At 49.5% G+C, this 17,562-nt stretch overlaps 1 protein-coding gene across 1 annotated transcript; it reads right to left on the bottom strand.

Annotated features, from left to right (window-relative positions):
- Positions 1–427: 427 nt before the first annotated feature.
- Slc44a4 (solute carrier family 44 member 4) lies at positions 428–17,243 on the bottom strand. The gene is made up of 21 exons (XM_042684177.1): positions 17,170–17,243; positions 15,186–15,234; positions 13,949–14,022; positions 13,747–13,825; positions 12,147–12,246; positions 11,946–12,071; positions 11,666–11,726; positions 9,384–9,474; positions 9,221–9,304; positions 8,743–8,978; positions 8,550–8,649; positions 7,460–7,552; positions 6,870–6,972; positions 3,579–3,832; positions 3,397–3,491; positions 3,188–3,291; positions 3,035–3,108; positions 2,544–2,614; positions 2,335–2,429; positions 2,171–2,255; positions 428–639 (listed from the first exon to the last, which is right to left on the bottom strand). Exons 1-21 carry the CDS (start codon positions 17,201–17,203, stop codon positions 518–520), a joined length of 2,130 nt encoding a protein of 709 aa, XP_042540111.1. The 5' UTR covers positions 17,204–17,243; the 3' UTR covers positions 428–517.
- Between the last annotated feature and the right edge of the window lie 319 nt (positions 17,244–17,562).

The raw sequence follows: 17,562 nt of genomic DNA, 5'->3' as shown, positions 1-17,562 counted from the left end.
TGAGATGGCCCTGCTGACTGGCTCTTTTTGCCGGAGCGCGTGACCCAGACGGGAAGTTTATTGGCTAAGGGCAAAGAAGGCGGTTTCATTCTATAGGAGCTTTTGATTGGCTATGGTTTCAGAGTCCTACTCACAGGGGGCGGGGCCTGTTTTAAAGCAACAGGCTGAGAGCTGGGAAGGTGGCTCAGTGGTAGAAGGCTTATCCTGCATGCTGAGGCTCTGGGTTCGATTCCTCAGCACCACATAAGCAGAATAAAGACGGAAGTGGAGCTGTGGCTCAAGTGGTAGAGCGCTAGCCTTGAGCTGAAGAGCTGAGGGACAGCGCCCAGGCCCAGAGTTCAAGCCCCCCACCGACAAACAAACAAAAGCAACTGGCTGGCTTAAAAAGCAGCATCGTGGGGGTGGGGGGAATAATAAAAAAATTCGATTTATTGAGAAAACAAAATATTAATCTTTAAGGCAAAGTGTGACTGGGGATGGTGGGGGGTGTCTGTACAGGAGGACAAGGGAGATTCTTTCATTTCTTCCTCTTTTTGTTTCCTGGGGGCACTTCGTTCTTTTTGCCTAGAATTTTCAGGAGAGACTTGGGCATGTAGTAGGGCCGGTCCAGGGAGCCATCGTGACGTTCTAGGTCTTCCACTGAAAGGCAACATAAATCGGTTACAGCAGATCCTAGGGTCCACTCTCCCCAACACTAGGGAAATGGGGGACTGGGAGATTATCTGTCAAGTTTCCGATCCCGGCTGCACCACCACCAGCTACTTTCTTTTTCATTTTTTTCTCCTCCCACCCCCACAGAGGTTTTTTTTTTTTTTTTTTTGTCGGTCATGGGGCTTGAACTCTGGGCCTGGGCGCTGTCCCTCAGCTCTTCAGCTCAAGGCGAGCACTCTACCACTTGAGCTACAGCGCCACTTCCGGTTTTCTGGTGGTTTATTGGAGATAGGAGTCTCAAGGTCTCTCTTGCCTGGGCTGGCTTTGAACCGGGATCCTCAGATCTCAGCCTCCTGAGTAGCTAGGAATACAGGCGTGAGCCACCAGCGCCCGGCCCCCACAGAGGTTTGTAAAGCTATTGGCCAAGTTATGGAATCTGTTTCTTCATGTAAAGTGGAGTCAATGGTATATTTCAGCGTGGTAATGATGATTAACAAATATAAAAATGCTTATCAGCCAGGCTCCAGTAGCTGAGGATCAAGATTTGAAGCCAGCTCAGGCAGGAAATCAGTGAGATTCTTATCTCAAATTAATCACAAAATAAGTCTGCAGTAGAGCTGTATCTCAAGTGATAGAGCATCAGTCTTGATTGAAAAAGCTAAGGGAAAGTCTCAGGTCCTGAGTTCAAACCCCAATTGCGCACACACACGTCAACTGCTTAGCACACAGCTGGCAGCGTAGCTAAGTGGTAGACCATGAGGAGTAATCTAATACAACCACAAAAGCAACCAAAAAAAAAAATCTGAATGAATAAAATCCTCTTACTACAGCCACTTTCTGGAAAGTGTCTATTCTGGTTAATTTATACCCTAGATTTCCTAGAGAAAGAGAGCATAGACCATCAGCCTGAGAATTCACTTCTTTTTTTTCCCAAACCTCTGGCTTTATTTATATTTATTTATTATTTTTGCCAGTCGTGGGGCTTGAACTCAGGACCTGGGCACTCTCCCTGAGCTTCTTTTGTTCAAGGCTAGCACTCTATCACTTTGAGCCATAGCACTACTCCCAGCTTTTTCTGTTTATGTGGTACTGAGAGATTGAACCCAAGGCTTCATGCATGCTAGGCAAGTACTCTACCACTAAGCCACATACACAGCTTTTTATTTATTTTTTGTGTTGGTTGTGGAGCTTGAACTCAGGACCTGGGTGCTGTCATTGAGCTCTTTTTGCTTAAGGCTAGCACTCTACCACTTTGAACCATAGCACCAGTTCATTTTCTGGTAGTTAACTGGAGATGAGTCTCATCATAGACTTTCCTGCTCAGGCTTGCTTTGAACCATGATCCTCTGTCTCAGCCTCCTGAATAGTTAGAATTACAGGTGGGAGCCATCAGTGCCCAGCAACCCCTGGCTTTAGAATGTCAGAAGAGGCTGCTTCTAGCTCCTTTGGCTCTCTACAAGCATCAAGTCTCCTAAAAGGCTTAGAGGAAATGGCTTGGGGGTGAGGGTGTGTCACTCACAGAAACACAGGAAGAGTGTGTCCACACACATGCCGAAAACACTGAAGAAGCCACTGGCGATGACATAGGCTCCCACAATGGAGGTCTATAAGACACAAGGCTGGTTGGGATTGGTCTGTTCCTTAGGGGAGTTAGGGGATACATCAAAGAGACCAGTTACTCACCATAATGGGTAGCCAATAATAATTGAGGTGGGGGTTCTCAAAGTCTTTACCCAATCCCTTGATTCGGCCAGAGAAGAAAAAGAAAGACAAGACCCCTGTGGGAGAGTTTTGGACATTAGGGATGCTCCTTTGAGGTCACCTGTTCAGCTGCCTAGCACCCTTAAACCCTGACCCTTACCAACACCTTCAATAAAAGTCCTGGTCCTTACCGACACCTCCAACCACCAGCAGCTTCCCAAAGAGCAGCAGCAGGTCTGTGACTTTATCCAGGACAACCACCCTGTGTAAGAATTTAGGGTAGATTGTGGGTGAGATTATTTTCAGGGACAGCTAGGAAATGAAAATGATGCACTTTTTTTTTTTTTTTTTGGTCGGTCGTAGGGCTTGAACTCTGGGCCTCAGCTCTTCAGCTCAAGGCGAGCGCTCTACCACTTGAGCTACAGTGCCACTTCCGGTTTTCTGGTGGTTTATTGGAGATAGGAGTCTCACAGTCTCTCCTGCCCGGGCTGGCTTTGAACCGCGATCCTCAGATCTCAGCCTCCTGAGTAGCTAGGATTACAGGCGTGAGCCACCAGCGCCGGGCAAATGATGCACATTTTAAAATGGCAATATGCAGAGCATTAAATCAAACACAAGGCATTCATGGCACAGAATGCCGTGAAGTCAGATTTGGGTGAGAAGGGTGGGGGACAAGCCTCACCTGACAACATTCCGCATGAGCAGCATGAAGGCGTTTTTGGCTGAGACACAAAAATTCTTCCCATAGATGGCGATCTATGGGAAGTGGGAAAGTCAGAGTTAGCTATGATGAGCTTACCTGGAGCAGGTTATGGGGTTTGACCACTGTGCTCACCATGATGTATGCATTGCGGTTCAGGAACTTGATGAACTTTTCCAGACACCACAGACAGCACTTGAAGCAGCACATGATGCAGCGGGCCATTGGGTTCTGGGCTCCTAGGAGCAAGGAAAGTCCATGCTTGATTACTGGCCCCTGACTCTCCTCCACTCCCAAGAATCTAGTTGCTCAGTATGGCCTTCTCCAACTCTTGATGGGCTCACCTCTCAGCTTGTGGTCAATGTACTCTAGGATGATCCGGGCTATTTGCACAAGGCTCAGGATGAGGGCTCCAAATGCCAGCGATCCTGTGTGGTAACTGCAGGGGAAATTAGGTCATTTGGGGTAGCCTAGCACCCTAGAGTCCCTATTGTTCCTAACTCCCAGGACTCTGCCCCTGACTTACCGGAGTGTGCGGATGAAAGCTGCGCTCAGGGGGAAGGTAGGGATATCCTGAGGCTTGTGGAAGGCCCAGTAGAAAGAGGCAAAGGCCCCAGCCAGGACACATTGGCCTAAGGCCAGAACCCAATTAAGGGTCCAGAAGAGCCCTAGGATCCCATAGATTTGTAGGTTGAAGAGAGAACGTTGTACTAGGCCTGTGGATGTGTAGCCCTGAAAGACGCACATCAGCCCTGGACAGGTGTAGTTTGTAGACTGGGCCTGGAGGTGGCAGGGAAGACAGAGTAAGATGAATATGGCTTCAGAGGGCACAGTATGGCTCCCTGATCTCCCTCCATTCCCAGTGGTCCCCAAGGTGGAGGAGTCTGTTCTTTCTAGAGACTTGTTTCCAGGTATAGACTATGTACTGGCTATTGTATGAAGGGACTTCGCTTCCTGGCCCAGGACTGGCCCCCAAAACTCCCCGGCCACCTGTGTGTGGGTAGCGTGACACTGTCCCTTTCACTTTCTCAGCCACCTTCTCCAGGGCCCAACTTCAGTTTTACCCAGGTTATCTGAGAACTTGCTCCTCCTGCCTCTGAGTTCAGGGGTGATAGATGTTTGCCACTATACCCGATAGCCCGTGACTAACACAAAGCCGGTGATGCTGGACTAGAGTTATGGCTTACATGGTAGTGTGCCAGCCATGAGCCAAAAAAAGCTGAATGAGACTGAGCTCAAATATGACTCACACCTGCAATCCTAGATACCCAGGACACTGAGATCTGGAGGATCAAAATTTGAAGCCAGTGTGGGCAGAAAAAGACTTTATTTCCAAGATAACAAAAAGGACCAGAGGCTTGTATTAAGTGTTAGAATACCAGTCTAGCAAGCATGGGGCCCTTTAAAATGTAATCACCAAATCAGTGCAGTCCTTCCTCCTTTCCCTTCCTTCTTCCTCTTTTCTTTTCTTTTTTTTTCCCCAGGGTCTAGAGCTTGAACTTGGTCTGGGCACTGTCCCTTAATTTCTTTTTGCTCAAGGCTAGTGCTCTACCACTTGAGCCATAGTGCTACTTCTGGCTTTTTCCTGTGTAGTTTATTGGAGATAAAAGTTTCATGAACTGGGGCTGGGAAGGTGGCTCAGTGGTAGAGTGCTTGCCTTGCATGCATGAGGCCTTGGGTTCGATTCCTTAGCACCATATAAGAAAAAAGAAAAAAGTCAGAAGTGGTGCTGTGGCTCAAGTGGTAGAGTGCTAGCCTTGAGCTGAAGAGCTGAGGGACAACACCCAGGCCCAGAGTTCAGGCCCCACGACCGGACCCCCCCCCAAAAAAAAAAAAAAGTTTCATGAGCTTTCCTGCTCAGCCTGTCTTCCAACTATGATCCTCAGATCTCAGCCTCCTGAGTAGCTAGGATTACAAGTGTGAGGAAGTGGAGCTGTGGTTCAAGCGATAGAGGGCTTGCCTTGAACTGAAGAACGCAGGGACAGGGCCCAAGCCCAGAGTTCAAGCCCCACGACCAACCAAAAAAAAAAAAAAGTATGAGGCACTGGTACCTGGCTTTTCTTTCTTTCTTCTTTTGTTTCTGTTCTTTCTTGTTTTCTGTTCTTTTTTTCTTTTCCTTCCTTCCTTTCTTTCTCTTTTTTTCCTGTCTTTTCCATCTTTCTACCCATTCTGGAGCTTGAACTTAGGTTCTTATACTCTCATTTGGCTCTTTTGTTCACAGCTGATACTCTACCACTTGAACCATGTCTCCAGCCTGGCTTTTTTGCTGGTTATTCTGGGGATAGAATCACACAGACTTCTTTTGCCTGGGCTGGTTCCAAACCATGATCCTCAAATCCCGGCCTCCTAGGTAGCTAGGATTATAGATAAGAGCCACAAGTGCCCAGCTTCCCCCCCCCCCCCCCCCCCAGTACCGGGGTTGAACCAAGGACATTGGGATTTCTTGGTAAGTGCTCTATATGTTTGAAATTGTGTAAGAAAAATAAACCACATTATACTCTGGAGATCACTGCAGGTAGGTGTCAGTCCTCACTGATGGAAGGTGAGTTAGTAGCAAAGGAGAACCAGGTCATCCTGAGCTTGGCATTCACAGTGCTGGCACACAGTAGGTCTTGTGCTAATCTAAAAGAGCTTCATTTATAATTTTTTAATTAACTAGAATGTGGTTGCCAGGTATGGGTGGCTCATGCCTGTAATCCTAGGTACTCAGGAGGTTGAGATGTGAGGATCATGGTTTGAAGCTGGCCCAGGCAGAAAAGTCTCCTTGAGACTCTTTTCTCCAATTAACCACTCAAAAACAAAAAAACTAAAACAAAAACAAAACAAAGAAAAACCCCAGAAGTGGCTCAATTGGTAGAGGGCTAATCTTGAGCACAAAGAGGCTCAGGGACAGCGTCCAGGCCCTGAGTCCCTCCACAACCAAAAATAAATAAACAAACAAATAAATAAATAGAATGTGGCTAACGCTTGCTGCAGGCATAGCTCATAGTTCCAGCTCAGAAATGGCAGGCCCTGGGCTGGGAAGGTGGCTCAGTAGTAGAGTGCTTGCTTGCATGCATGAGGCCCTGGATTCGACTCCTCAGCACCATATAAGCAGAAAAAGCTGGAAGTGGCGCTGTGGCTCAAGTGGTAGAGCGTTAGCTTTGAGTTATAGAGCTGAGGAACAGCACCCAGGCCCAGAGTTCAGGCCCCATGACCAACAAAAAAGAAAAGAAGAGAAATGACAGGCCCTGCAAGCTTTGAGCTCAATTTGTTCTGACCAGTTTAGTGCCACACCTTGGGGGCACTTTGGGGAAACAGCTCCACCCTCAGGTCCTCCTGGGAGTCCCACCTCCTGGTTCCAAGGAAGGTAGATTTAAAAACAAAGAAACAACAACAAAAAGCAAAACAATCCAGGCAGTTACAGGCTCTTATCAGAGTCCAGGCATTATACAAAGGACTTTATGTACCCAGTGTCATTTAACCTTTTCAGCCACATCGAGGAACATGATGAGTATAATTAAGCTCCATTTCCCAGAACACAAGGCCAAGGGCTGAGGGTGAAGTAGTTAATGGCCTATGCAGTAGAGGAAAGTCCTGCTGTTCAACCTTCCTGTCTTCCTCCTTCAGGCCATGCCTTCTGCTGCCTCATTTTCCTTCCCACAAAATGGGTGACTCAGCCAGGAGGAGGGAGGTGGCCAGTTATATGACCTTAAGCCACCCCTTGCCCTCTCCAGGCCTCTATTACCTCTGTGGTATGGGGGACCTGGGCCAGTTGGCCTCTAATGTCCCCTCAGCCTTGTTGAAGTCCTCTAAGTATCCTCCCACTTTCTCTTACCATAGGATCGCAGGATGCATTCACTGGTGCATTCTCACATCCAGGGGCACTCTCATTGGACACCCAATAGACATACTGGGGTTGCCCGGATGTGGCCAGGTACCCAGAGGGGAGTCAAGGAAAGCATAGCCCCACAGTGACTCCACAGGTCTTCCCTTAGGACCCATTCCTGGAAGCTAGTGCAAAGCGAGCTGGAATACAGCCTGTGCTTTTTTTTTTTTTGGTCACAGGGCTTGAACTCAAGGCCTGAGTGCTGTCCCGTAGCTTTTGTGCTCGAGGTTAGTACTCTACCACGTTGAGCCATAGCATCATTTCTGGTTGTCTAGTGGATAATTGGAGAGGAGAATCTCACAGACTTTCCTTCCTGGGCTGGCTTCGAACTGGGATCCTCAGATCTCAGCTTCCTGAATAGCTGGGATTACAGGTATGAGGCACCAGCCGCACAGCCTTAGCTTACTCTTTCTTGACTGTGACCCAGCACAAGGCTGTGTGGGCTTTCTGCCCAAAGAAAGGTACAGGCATGTACTTCATCCCCTGTCCTGCCCCGAGAGCACGAAGACAGAGGGTCCAGCTAGGAGGACAAAGGATACAGAGCAGTCATGGCCCAGTAGGCAATGCAAATGACCAGGAGGACAAAGGTGACGAGTGGGTAGAACAGGGTTGACATCATCTGTCCCACAGCTCTGTGAGGAGAGAAAAATAATCCATCATTAACACAGTTCTAGCCCCCAGGCCCCAGGGTCAAACTTGGCAAGAGCCCCTTGTCCACCTTGGCCACGACCTGTCTGTTTCCCTAGGCTGGGAGCAACCAGGCAGCAACTTCATCTTCCATATCTGTATCTCCAGCACCAATTGTGGGGCCACATATACCTGAGGTGCTCACTGAATGAGCTGAATAATCTGGCTCAAGAGATGTATGCTGGGGCTGGGAATGTGGCTCAGTGGTAGAATGCTTGCCTAGTATGCATGAAACCCTGGGTTTGATTCCTCAGTACCACATAAACAGAAAAAGCTGGAAGTGGCGTTGTGGCTCAAGTGGTAGATTGCTAGCTGAGCAAAAGAAGCTCAGGGACAGTGCCCAAGGCCCTGAGTTCAAGCCCTGGAACTAACAGAGGGGTGTGTGGGGTGGAGCAGTATGCTGGGAGCATATGGCTCACCTCTGTAATCCTAGCTATTTGGGAGGCTGAGAGCTAAGGATCATGGTTTGAAGCCAGCCTGGGCAGGAACGTCTGTGAGACTCTTAACTCCAGCTAACTACCCAAGAGCCAGAAATATAGCTATTGGTGAAGGTAGAGTACTAGCCTTGAGTGAAAAAGCTAAAGGACAGTGCCCAGGTCCAAAGATCAAGATCCAATGCCTATATATATATATATATATATATATATATATATATAGAGAGAGAGAGAGAGAGAGAGAGAGAGAGAGAGAGAGAGAGACACACAAACACGAGAATGTATAGAGCAGACTAGGGGCATAGAAGCTACCTGGGTAGCCTCAGGAGCATCAGGGAAGAGAATTTCCAAAGTGTGGTCTTCTGACAAGATTTAATAGCTACTGGTAAGGATAATCACTTCACTATTGTGTCCTCTTCTGGGGCTTCCTACCACCTCCTAGGTACTCTCCCCTACCAGCCTGCACTCCAACCCTCAGCCCCATTTTTTCCCTCAAGCAGGCCCTTACTTGCTGGCCTCCTGCAGAAGGGCGATGGCGATTCGAATCCGCTGCCTCAGGAAGATAAGCAGGAGAAGCAAGATGCCTTCAATCACGGCCAGCAAGATCACTGCAGAGGGGGACAGTGGACAGAGTGCCAGGGTCAGAAGCAGGGTGGGCACAAGTCCTTGGTGGCTGGAGGATGGATGGAGCGAGCACTCACAGGCGGCTAGCCAGGTCTCCTGCACACTCTTGTAGGCACTGAGGTTGGTGGTGAAGCCCAGCTGGTAGATGGAGGCACCCTTGTCTCGCAGCACCCGGTACTGCTCCCAGCAGTGGTAGATACCGTAGGCCAACACAGCTAGCACCCCGAGGATCAGCACCAGCACCAGGGGCCCGGCCATCAGACGCAGAAGCAGGATAAACAATAAGCTCAGGACCAGAGCCACGCCCAGGGCACTGCAGACAATGTGATATCGATGAGGTTCATTCTGGGTTCCTAAAGTATTTCCTGGCCCCATTTCTCTTATAAAGCTTCCTAAGCCTAGGATCCACTCCTAGCTCTTTCTCCTCATTTTCTCCTTCTTCTCTTTCTCCTTTATTAATCTCAGCTTCAGACATGGGACTAGGGGAAAAGTGGATCAAGGAGGGAAGAAGGAAAAGATGGAAGAAAGAGAGGATGGGGGAATTTGGTGACTCACACAAGGATCCAATACCAGGACCGGGCAAAATCCTCAAAGATCTTAACCGTGATGTCTCGGGCATTGATGCTGTCCAGAAGCCCACTGGAGGGGAGGGATAGAATCAGGTGGTGCTGTGGCTAGAAAGGAGTGTAGGATGGATGTGGGGCAGGGAGGTGCCTACCTGATCCCTTGAGAAACGCTGGTGTTATGGATCCCAGGGAAATCAGGCAGCGTGTAATTAACATTGGGCAACGGAAAACAACGTCCCAGAGCTGCAAGGGAGAACAGGGGCTGCTGCATGGTAGGACTCCCCGTCCTTAGCCCACAGGGCAAGGGAGTGATAGACTTTGCTTCTCAGGGGCTGGAGGTGCTGCTCTTGGTTCTACTGCCAAAGCAGTAGTTCTTGCCCTGTGCAGTCTAGGCCACTTCCTCCTCCCTCCCTACCCCCCCCCCCCGCCCCCGGCCCTGCTCTGCCTCCTCTCTGGCCTACACTGCTACAGTATCTCCAACCCCAACTTTTCAAGACCAGGGCACTGCCCAACTGCCTTATCCGTGCACTCCAGGTTACTCTGCTGGTCAGACATCTCTAGAGGCTCTGTCCTGGGGAGCCACCATCCATGCTCCCTGGCCAGGCTACTTGGTGCTTCCACTGAGTACAGCTCCCCATCCCCTCACTTCTACAGCTCAGCTTTTGCTGAGCCTCTCTCTGAGCTTCTGTTCCATCTCACCTCCTCCAGGAAGCCTTCAGCCCTGTCTCCTGCATCTCCTCACACTCGTTAGACACCTATGCAGAGCTATTTCTAGCAGTATTATCCTGGTGACAAGGTTGCTAAGTGGCCATTTTGCTATTTACATTCTAAAGATGAGGAAACACACACAGTGCAGATAGGTTGAATAACTGACTCCAGACCAGTCAGCTAGACAGTGTCAGAGTTTGAATCCAGATCTCTCTGATTTTGGAACAACTATTTCTCATACTTTATATCGTACTTATATTGAAAGCTAAGTATCTTTCCTCATGCTGCAACCTTTTTTTTTTCTCCCCAGTCCTGTGGCTTGAACTCAGGGCCTGTGCGCTGTCCCTGAGCTTCTTTTGCTCATGGCTAGCATTCTACCATTTGAACCACAGCACTATTTCTGGCTTTTTCTGTGTATGTGGTACTGAGGAATTGAACCCAGGGTTTCATGTATGCTAGGCAAGCACTCTACCACTAAGCCACATTCCCAGCCCCTCATGCTGCAATTTAAATAATGTTTTCTATTAGAAATTATAAGGAAATTAAAACAAACAAACAACAACTCACAGAAGGGCACTGGTGGCTCATGCCTGCCTGTCATCAAAGATACTTAGGAGTCTGAAATCTGAAGATTGGGGTTTGAAGCCAGCCTGAATAGAACACTCCCTGAGACTCTAACCAGCAAAAAGCTGGAAGTGGAGGTATGGTTCAAATGGTAGAGTACTAAGCCTTAAACAAAAAAGCTATGCAAGATTATTAAGGCTCTGAGTTCAAACTGCAGTACTGGCAAAAATAAAGTCCTCATAAACAGTGGTGGCACAGGCCTGTGATCCCAATATTTAAGAGGCTAAGACAGGAGGATTATTATGTAGGCATCCTGGGCTACTCTTATGTATGTGCGTATGTGCATGCATACATGCGTGCGCTTGTGTGTGCCATTACTGGAGTTTGAATTCAGGGCCCGTGAACTGTTTCTGAGCTTCTTTTGCTCAAGGCTAGCACTCTAACACTTGAGCCATAGATCCATTTCTGTTTTGTCTTATTTTTTTAGTTTATTGAAGGTAAGAGTCTCATGGACATTCCTACCCAGGCTGGCTTTGAACCAAGATCCTCAGATCTCAGCCTCCTGAGTAGCTAGGATTAGAGATGTGAGCCGACATACTGGTGTGAGCCTAGCTTTGACTCTTTCAAAAAAAATTACTGGGCTGGGAAGGTGGCTCCGTGGTAGTGCTTGCCTTGCATGCATGAGGCCCTGGGTTCGATTCCTCAGCACCACATAAACAGAAAAAGCTGGAAGTGAGGCTACGGCTCAAGTGGTAGGGCACTAGCCTTGAGCTGAAGAGCTGAGGGACAGTGCCCAGGCCCAGAGTTCAGGCCCCACGACCAACCAAAAAAAAAAATTACAGCTGCTGTTAGAGCATCATACAGGATCATCCTTTCCCATCACTCCAAGCTCTCCTGTAATCTTACAACCACCTTTGCTCCTTCCACCCAGAATGTAGCTCAAACTTGCTCTGTCCTTGCTCTGTCCCACTGTCTGGTGCACAGTAGATGCTCAGTAAGCATTGATGGCTTGATTGCATGGTCACATAGCAGAGAGAGAAATGAAGACCTGGTGCCCATCCCAGTTTTGCCACTGACAAGCTATGTGGCTTTCCTCTCGCTGGTCCTGCTTTCCTCATTTGAGGAATAAAAATATTGGCTCTTATGATGAATGTATCCTCACCTGGAGTGGAAGGGAGGAGGAAACTGGGACAGAGCTCCTGTTGTAGGCTTTCCAGCACTATCTAGGGATAGAAAAGGGACGATAGACAGACACACTGATGTAAAACAGAATGAAGAATCAAGCTCTTCTTCATCACCACCACCACCACCACCACAGGTGAGGATGTCTGCTTACCCTTCTCAGGAGAGCCCATCAGTGATCACCAATCAACTTCCCTGCCCACTCCTGCCCATTGTGAGCCCTTCTGGGCGGCAGTGATGATGTTGGAGTCAGTGCTTACCATATTCTGGGGTACTCCTGGCAGGCAAAAGTTTTTATTTCCTTTGGAGAAGACCTCCCCGACTGTCAGTGACAACTGGTTACTCTCCACAGCCCACGGTGTCTCTGGACAGGAGGACACACATACCTGGGGGGCAGAGAACATGCTAAGTAGCTGGTACTTGGAGATGCATGGAATGGGGGGCAAGTCCCAGGCTCTGACCTGGGGCGTGGGGCACTGTAGGCTGTTCTGGGCGACCGTAATGATGTTGGCACTCAGGATGCAGCTGAAGATGTTGAAGTACAGGACATAGGGTTTATCTCTGCAGGAAGGGAGGAAGTGTGCACTTCAGGGTGTGGTTAGGTGTTAGGGGAGAAGAGGGACTACTAGGGTCTCTCCCCTAGATTACAGTGGGTCCTGTGTGTCCCAGTCTCATCCAGCTCCTGGTCCCAGCTCAATTAGGGAAGCAAGGAAGACACCTGATGACATCCCAGTCATTTATATTACAACAGCTGAGTGGCAGCGAATGTGGTGTAAAATGTTCCAGCTTAACAGCTTTGAACAAGTCTTAAGGGTTCTGCCTCAGTTGTACCATAGATGAAACAATAACCTTTACCTCAAGAGGCTTAAAAGGTATTTTGTTTGTTTTTTTGTTTTTTTGGGTCCGGTCATGGGGCCTGAACTCTGGGCCTGGGCGCTATCCCTCAGCTCTTCAGCTCAAGGCTAGCACTCTACCACTTGAGCCACAGCACCACTTCTGGCTTTTTTCTTTTTGCTTATGTGGTGCTGAGGAATCGAACCCAGGGCCTCTGGCATGCAAGGCATGCGCTCTACCACTGAGCCACCTTCCCAGCCCCTTAAAAGGTATTTTGTGTGTGTGTGTGTGTATTATACTGCCTGTCTAGAACATAGTGAATGTTATATGATTATTAGTTTTTTTTTTCTTTTTTGGTGATGGTCTTAGGACTTGAACTTAACGTTTTCACTCAAGGCTAGCACTCTACCACTTGAGTCACAGCTCTGTTTTGGACACTTTGCTGGTTACATGGCGATAAAAGTCTCACAGACTTTCCTGTTCAGGCTGGAAAGTCAAACAGCTTTCCTTAGATCTCAGCCTCTTGAGTAGCTAAGATTACAAGTATGAATCACCAGCACCTGGCAAGGGTTTATTTGTTAGCCATTTCCTGCATGTAGGGTAATAAGAGTTTCTAGAATCACCTTGTGCTTCAGGTAAGGGAATCAAAGCTCAGAGAGGTCAAGTAAGTGACCGGAGGCCATACACCCAAAACTTAAGATCAGTCAAGGATCCAAACAGTAACCTGTGAACTCTAAGCTCATACACTTAATCATGACTCTACACTTAACTCCCAGTCCTGGGGGTGGGGGATTCAAGCTACCTGTCCAACCAGAGATGGCTCTCAATATGGCCTCCAGTGATTGGAATGGGGGGGGGGGTGCTGAGGGGGGAAAGAATGCAGAAGGAACAAGCACAGTTCAGTGCCTCGCTGAGGGGTCTTCCTCCACCTATTCCACATCTTGCCTCTCTCCTGCCCCTTTCTTCCCACTCTTTTGTTGTTGTTGGTCGTGGGGCTTGAACTCTGGGCCTGGGCACTGTCCCTGTGCTCTTCAGCTCAACGCTAGCGCTCTACCACTTGAGCCACAGTGATATCTCTGGTTTTCTAGAGGTTTATTGGAGATAGTGTCACAGACTTTCCTGCCCAAGCTGGCTTTGAACCGCGATCCTTAGATCTCAGCCTTCTGAGTAACTAGGATTACAGGCGTGAGCCACCGGGGCTCAGCTTCTTCCCACTTTCGTACTCACTTGTTCTCTCCCATCCCGCAGTAGGCTCCGGTGGAGTTCCTGGGGTAGAGGACTTGCCGAGGGTCTCCATACACCCAGGCTGGAGACAGACCACACAGATGCATCATGGGAAGGCAGAGACTTGGGGAGAAGCTCTAAGGTAGTCCCTACCTGGTTTACTGCCCCTACCCACAGCCCCAACTCTGGGCAACTGGGAACTTACCCACAATCCCTACCACGATGTAACCCAAAATGAAGAGAAAGAAGAGGATGCAGCAGATGACATCCGTGCAGCTCCTGAGGGAGAAATGGAGGTCTGAGCAGGGCAGAGGTGGGTTGGGAACCTCTGAGGAGGAAGTGCATGGGTTGGTCTGGAGAACTGGGAAATCCCGGAGAGGGTGGGTGTCAGCAGGTTTTATTTATTTGAGAAATGTTTTTTTCCTGCCAGGTGCTGGTGGTTTACACCTGTAACCTTAGCTCTTAGAAGGCTAAGATCTAAGGATCCAAGTTCAAAGTCAGCCTGAACAAGAAAGTTGTTGAGACTCTTCTCTCCAATTAACCACCAAAAGGCCACATGTGGAGGTGTGACTCAAGTGGTTGAGAGCCAGACTTGAGTAAAAAAGCCAAAGGAGGGCTGGGAAGGTGGCTCAGTGGTAGAGCGCTTGCCTTGCATGATCAAGGCCCTGGGTTTGATTCCTCAGTACCACATAAGCAAAAAGAAAAAAGCGGAAGTGGCGCTGTGGCTGAAGTGGTAGAGCACTAGCCTTGAGCTGAAGAGCTGAGGGACAGCGCCCAGGCCCAGAGTTCAGGCCCCACGACTGGACCCAAAAAAAAAAAAAAAAAGCCAAGGGAGAACATGCAGACCTGATTTCAAGCTCCAGGACTGGCATAGGAAAAAATAAATAAATAAAAGGAAAAGTCCTTTTTCTGAGTGGGTATCTTTCTCCTGAAGTAGAACGGAAAAGACCAGCTTGAGCTAGAAGTAGAGCTCAGTGGTAAAACATGTGCTGATTGCAACAAGGCTCTGGGTTCAATCCTTAAAACCACCAAAACACACACACACACACACACACACACACACACACACACACACACACACACACACACACACACACACACACACACACACACACACACACACACACACACACACACACACACACACACACACACACACACACACACACACACACACACACACACACACACACACACACACACACACACACACACCCTGTATAGCCAGTGCCCAAAATCAGGAAATAACTCCCCCACTGCCCCCCAGCATCTGTAAGCCCCTGCCAACTCTCCAAACAACAAATGTCCCAGAGAACCACTCAGCCAGGACAGAATTTTTCTGTTTCTTCTTGCTTTACACCAGGTTTCTTACTAACAGGTCAGCAAACATCAAGCAAAACCATCATTCCCCCCTCCCCACCAGGGCAGTGCCCAGTACTCACCGGTTTTTGATGGGGCCTCGAAAGGAAGGATCATATTTGGCTGGTTTACCTGGACAATATGAGAATGAGGCAGAGGGTTTCTCTCTCATATATATATATATATATTAATGGTCTTGGGCTTGAAGTCAGGGCCTCATTCTTTCTTGGCTTTTCCCCTCAAGGCTATCTCTGTACCACTTGAGCCACATCTCCACCAATGTCGTTTTTACAAGTTAATTAAAGATAAGTCACACCTTTGTTTTCTTTCTCTTTCTTTTTCTTTCTCTCTCTTTCTTTCTTTCTTTCCTTTTCTTTTCTGCACAGGCTGGCTTTTGAGTTATGATCCTCAGATCTCAACCCTCTGAGTACTTCTCTATGTCTGGTCCCTTCCTCACTTGAACCCTAGGAGGACCCAGCACAGGGGCCAGCACAAGGAGGAAACAGAGCCAGTAGTAGGATCCAGACCTGGTCAGCTGCTCAACAGCTGTCTGCCAGGAACTCTACCCCATCAGACAGCAGGGCAATAAGGCCTTTATGGGTCTTCAGTTCACACTTCAAGGCCATCTGACTGGAAAATGGCCTTGGTCCTTATCCCCGTACTAGTCTGTTTTTCCAGAGGGCTCTGGCCAGCTGGAATCCATGGCTTTCCAGCATCCATTCTTATCCCTAATCTCTGTATGTATATCCTCATTCTGGAACCTGCTCAGAACCATCCAGATCCGAGTCCCTCAGCTCCCAGGCCCTCCTCACAGCTGTACCCACTTCTTGCCCCAGGCTCCAGGCCAAGAAACTAAAGCCAAAGAGGTCCACACCTGCAGGGCCTGAGGAGGGAGGGAGGAAAGGGCCTTCGTTGACTCTCATTCTGAAGGGATCTTAGTCCTCTGGCCACCACGAAATTCTGGGCAGCCAGTCAGGGTGACACCTGAGCTGGCTGGCCGTTGAAGTTGGGGCCACGTTTCTGTTCCTGGTCTTCCTTGAGTACATACAGAGAGGAGGTGGAGCCAGGCAGCCAGGGTCCCTTGTGGGCACCCAGGAAGAAAGATAGAAAGCTGGGGCAGAGACTGAGAAGGGGTGGGATCCACTTTCCCAAAGAGCCCTGGACTCTGTTCCATCCTGGCTCACCGAACTGAGGTCAATGATTGACCCAAAGCTGCTCCAGGAAGTTTTCTGGAGAGCCCTGGCCCCTTCCCCTGTTTGCCAGGGAACGTCAGCCCCACCTGGAGGAGGCCGCTCCTCCCTTAGGATTATGGTCCCTCTCCACCCAAGGGATCTGGCCGGCAAGCTGCGGCTCTCACAACTTGGGGATCCTGGAGGCCGAGCTGTAGCTCTAATTTCTTAGGACCCCTAGGACAGACTCCCAGACCTTTTTCTTCATGCATTCTGGATGTCTCGCTCCCCCTCTTCACAGGAATCCTACAAGGCCCTGCCCCTGTTCCTCAAAGACCCCAAACAGACCCAGGAGCAGGGTTCAGTCTCCTCCCAACAGGCAGCTCAGGGTCCCAGTCCCTCACCAAGACCTGAGTGGCAGGCCCCTGGCACCTTCCTCCTCAAAGACCCAGAGTCCAGGCTGGAATTCCTCCCTTGCACAGGACCCCTGGCAGACACTCCTAGCCTTTAAACCCTAAGTCCCATCCCCTTTTCTGCTCAGGACCCCAACCCTGCCACCTTCCATCCTTGTTTGCCAAGGCCCTGTCCTCAGGGGCCCAAAGCCCAGGTCCGAAATCCCTCTACCGCCTACAAAGCCATCTCCCACTGCATACCCAGACCCCAGCCTCACTCTGCAAATGGTTCCCAGTTGTGGCTCCCAGGTCCCCAGCCCCATCGCCCCAGGACACCAATTTCATCTCCTTTTATTGGCTCTTGTTTCCTGGTCCCTCACCTCCAGGACCCAGAACTCTCCTTAGTTCCTCGGCCTGGATCTAACCTCAGCCACCATTGTCTGCAGTCACCAGCCAGCCTCCCGCCCTTTAGAACACCAGCCCTTGGCCCCAGCCTCCAGCCTCACCATAAGCCTCGTTCTCATCCTGCTTTCCACCCATGGCTCAGTCGCCGGAGTGATTGGAGCCTGGGAGACCTGGCGTCTCACCTGCTACCTGCCCCGCCTTCCCAACACGTCATAGCCCCACCCCTGCCTATGGGACACACTCCAGTTCCTCCTTCTGATCTCCACAACTCTAAGACCAGGCAGCTCGCTGAGAAGGGACTGGAGCTGCTGGCTGGGAAAGTGTCACAGCTGTAAGGACTTAAGAGTCTTCGGGAATTCTGCAAAGTATCTCTCAATGGCAATGCCCTCCAGCCAAAAAAAAAAAAGTTCAGATTGTCTTTAAGCCCTTGACTAGAACTTGCTGCCTGTGTCCCCCACCAGGCAGCTTCCCCCTCCACAGTGCCCCTGGAACCC

This window comes from Dipodomys spectabilis, unplaced genomic scaffold (genome assembly GCF_019054845.1).
Source record: "Dipodomys spectabilis isolate Male_0828 unplaced genomic scaffold, ASM1905484v1 ptg000085l, whole genome shotgun sequence".
NCBI lineage: Eukaryota > Metazoa > Chordata > Mammalia > Rodentia > Heteromyidae > Dipodomys > Dipodomys spectabilis.
The sequence above is the reverse complement of the archived record's forward strand: the minus strand, read 5'-3'. Positions and strand labels throughout refer to the sequence as shown.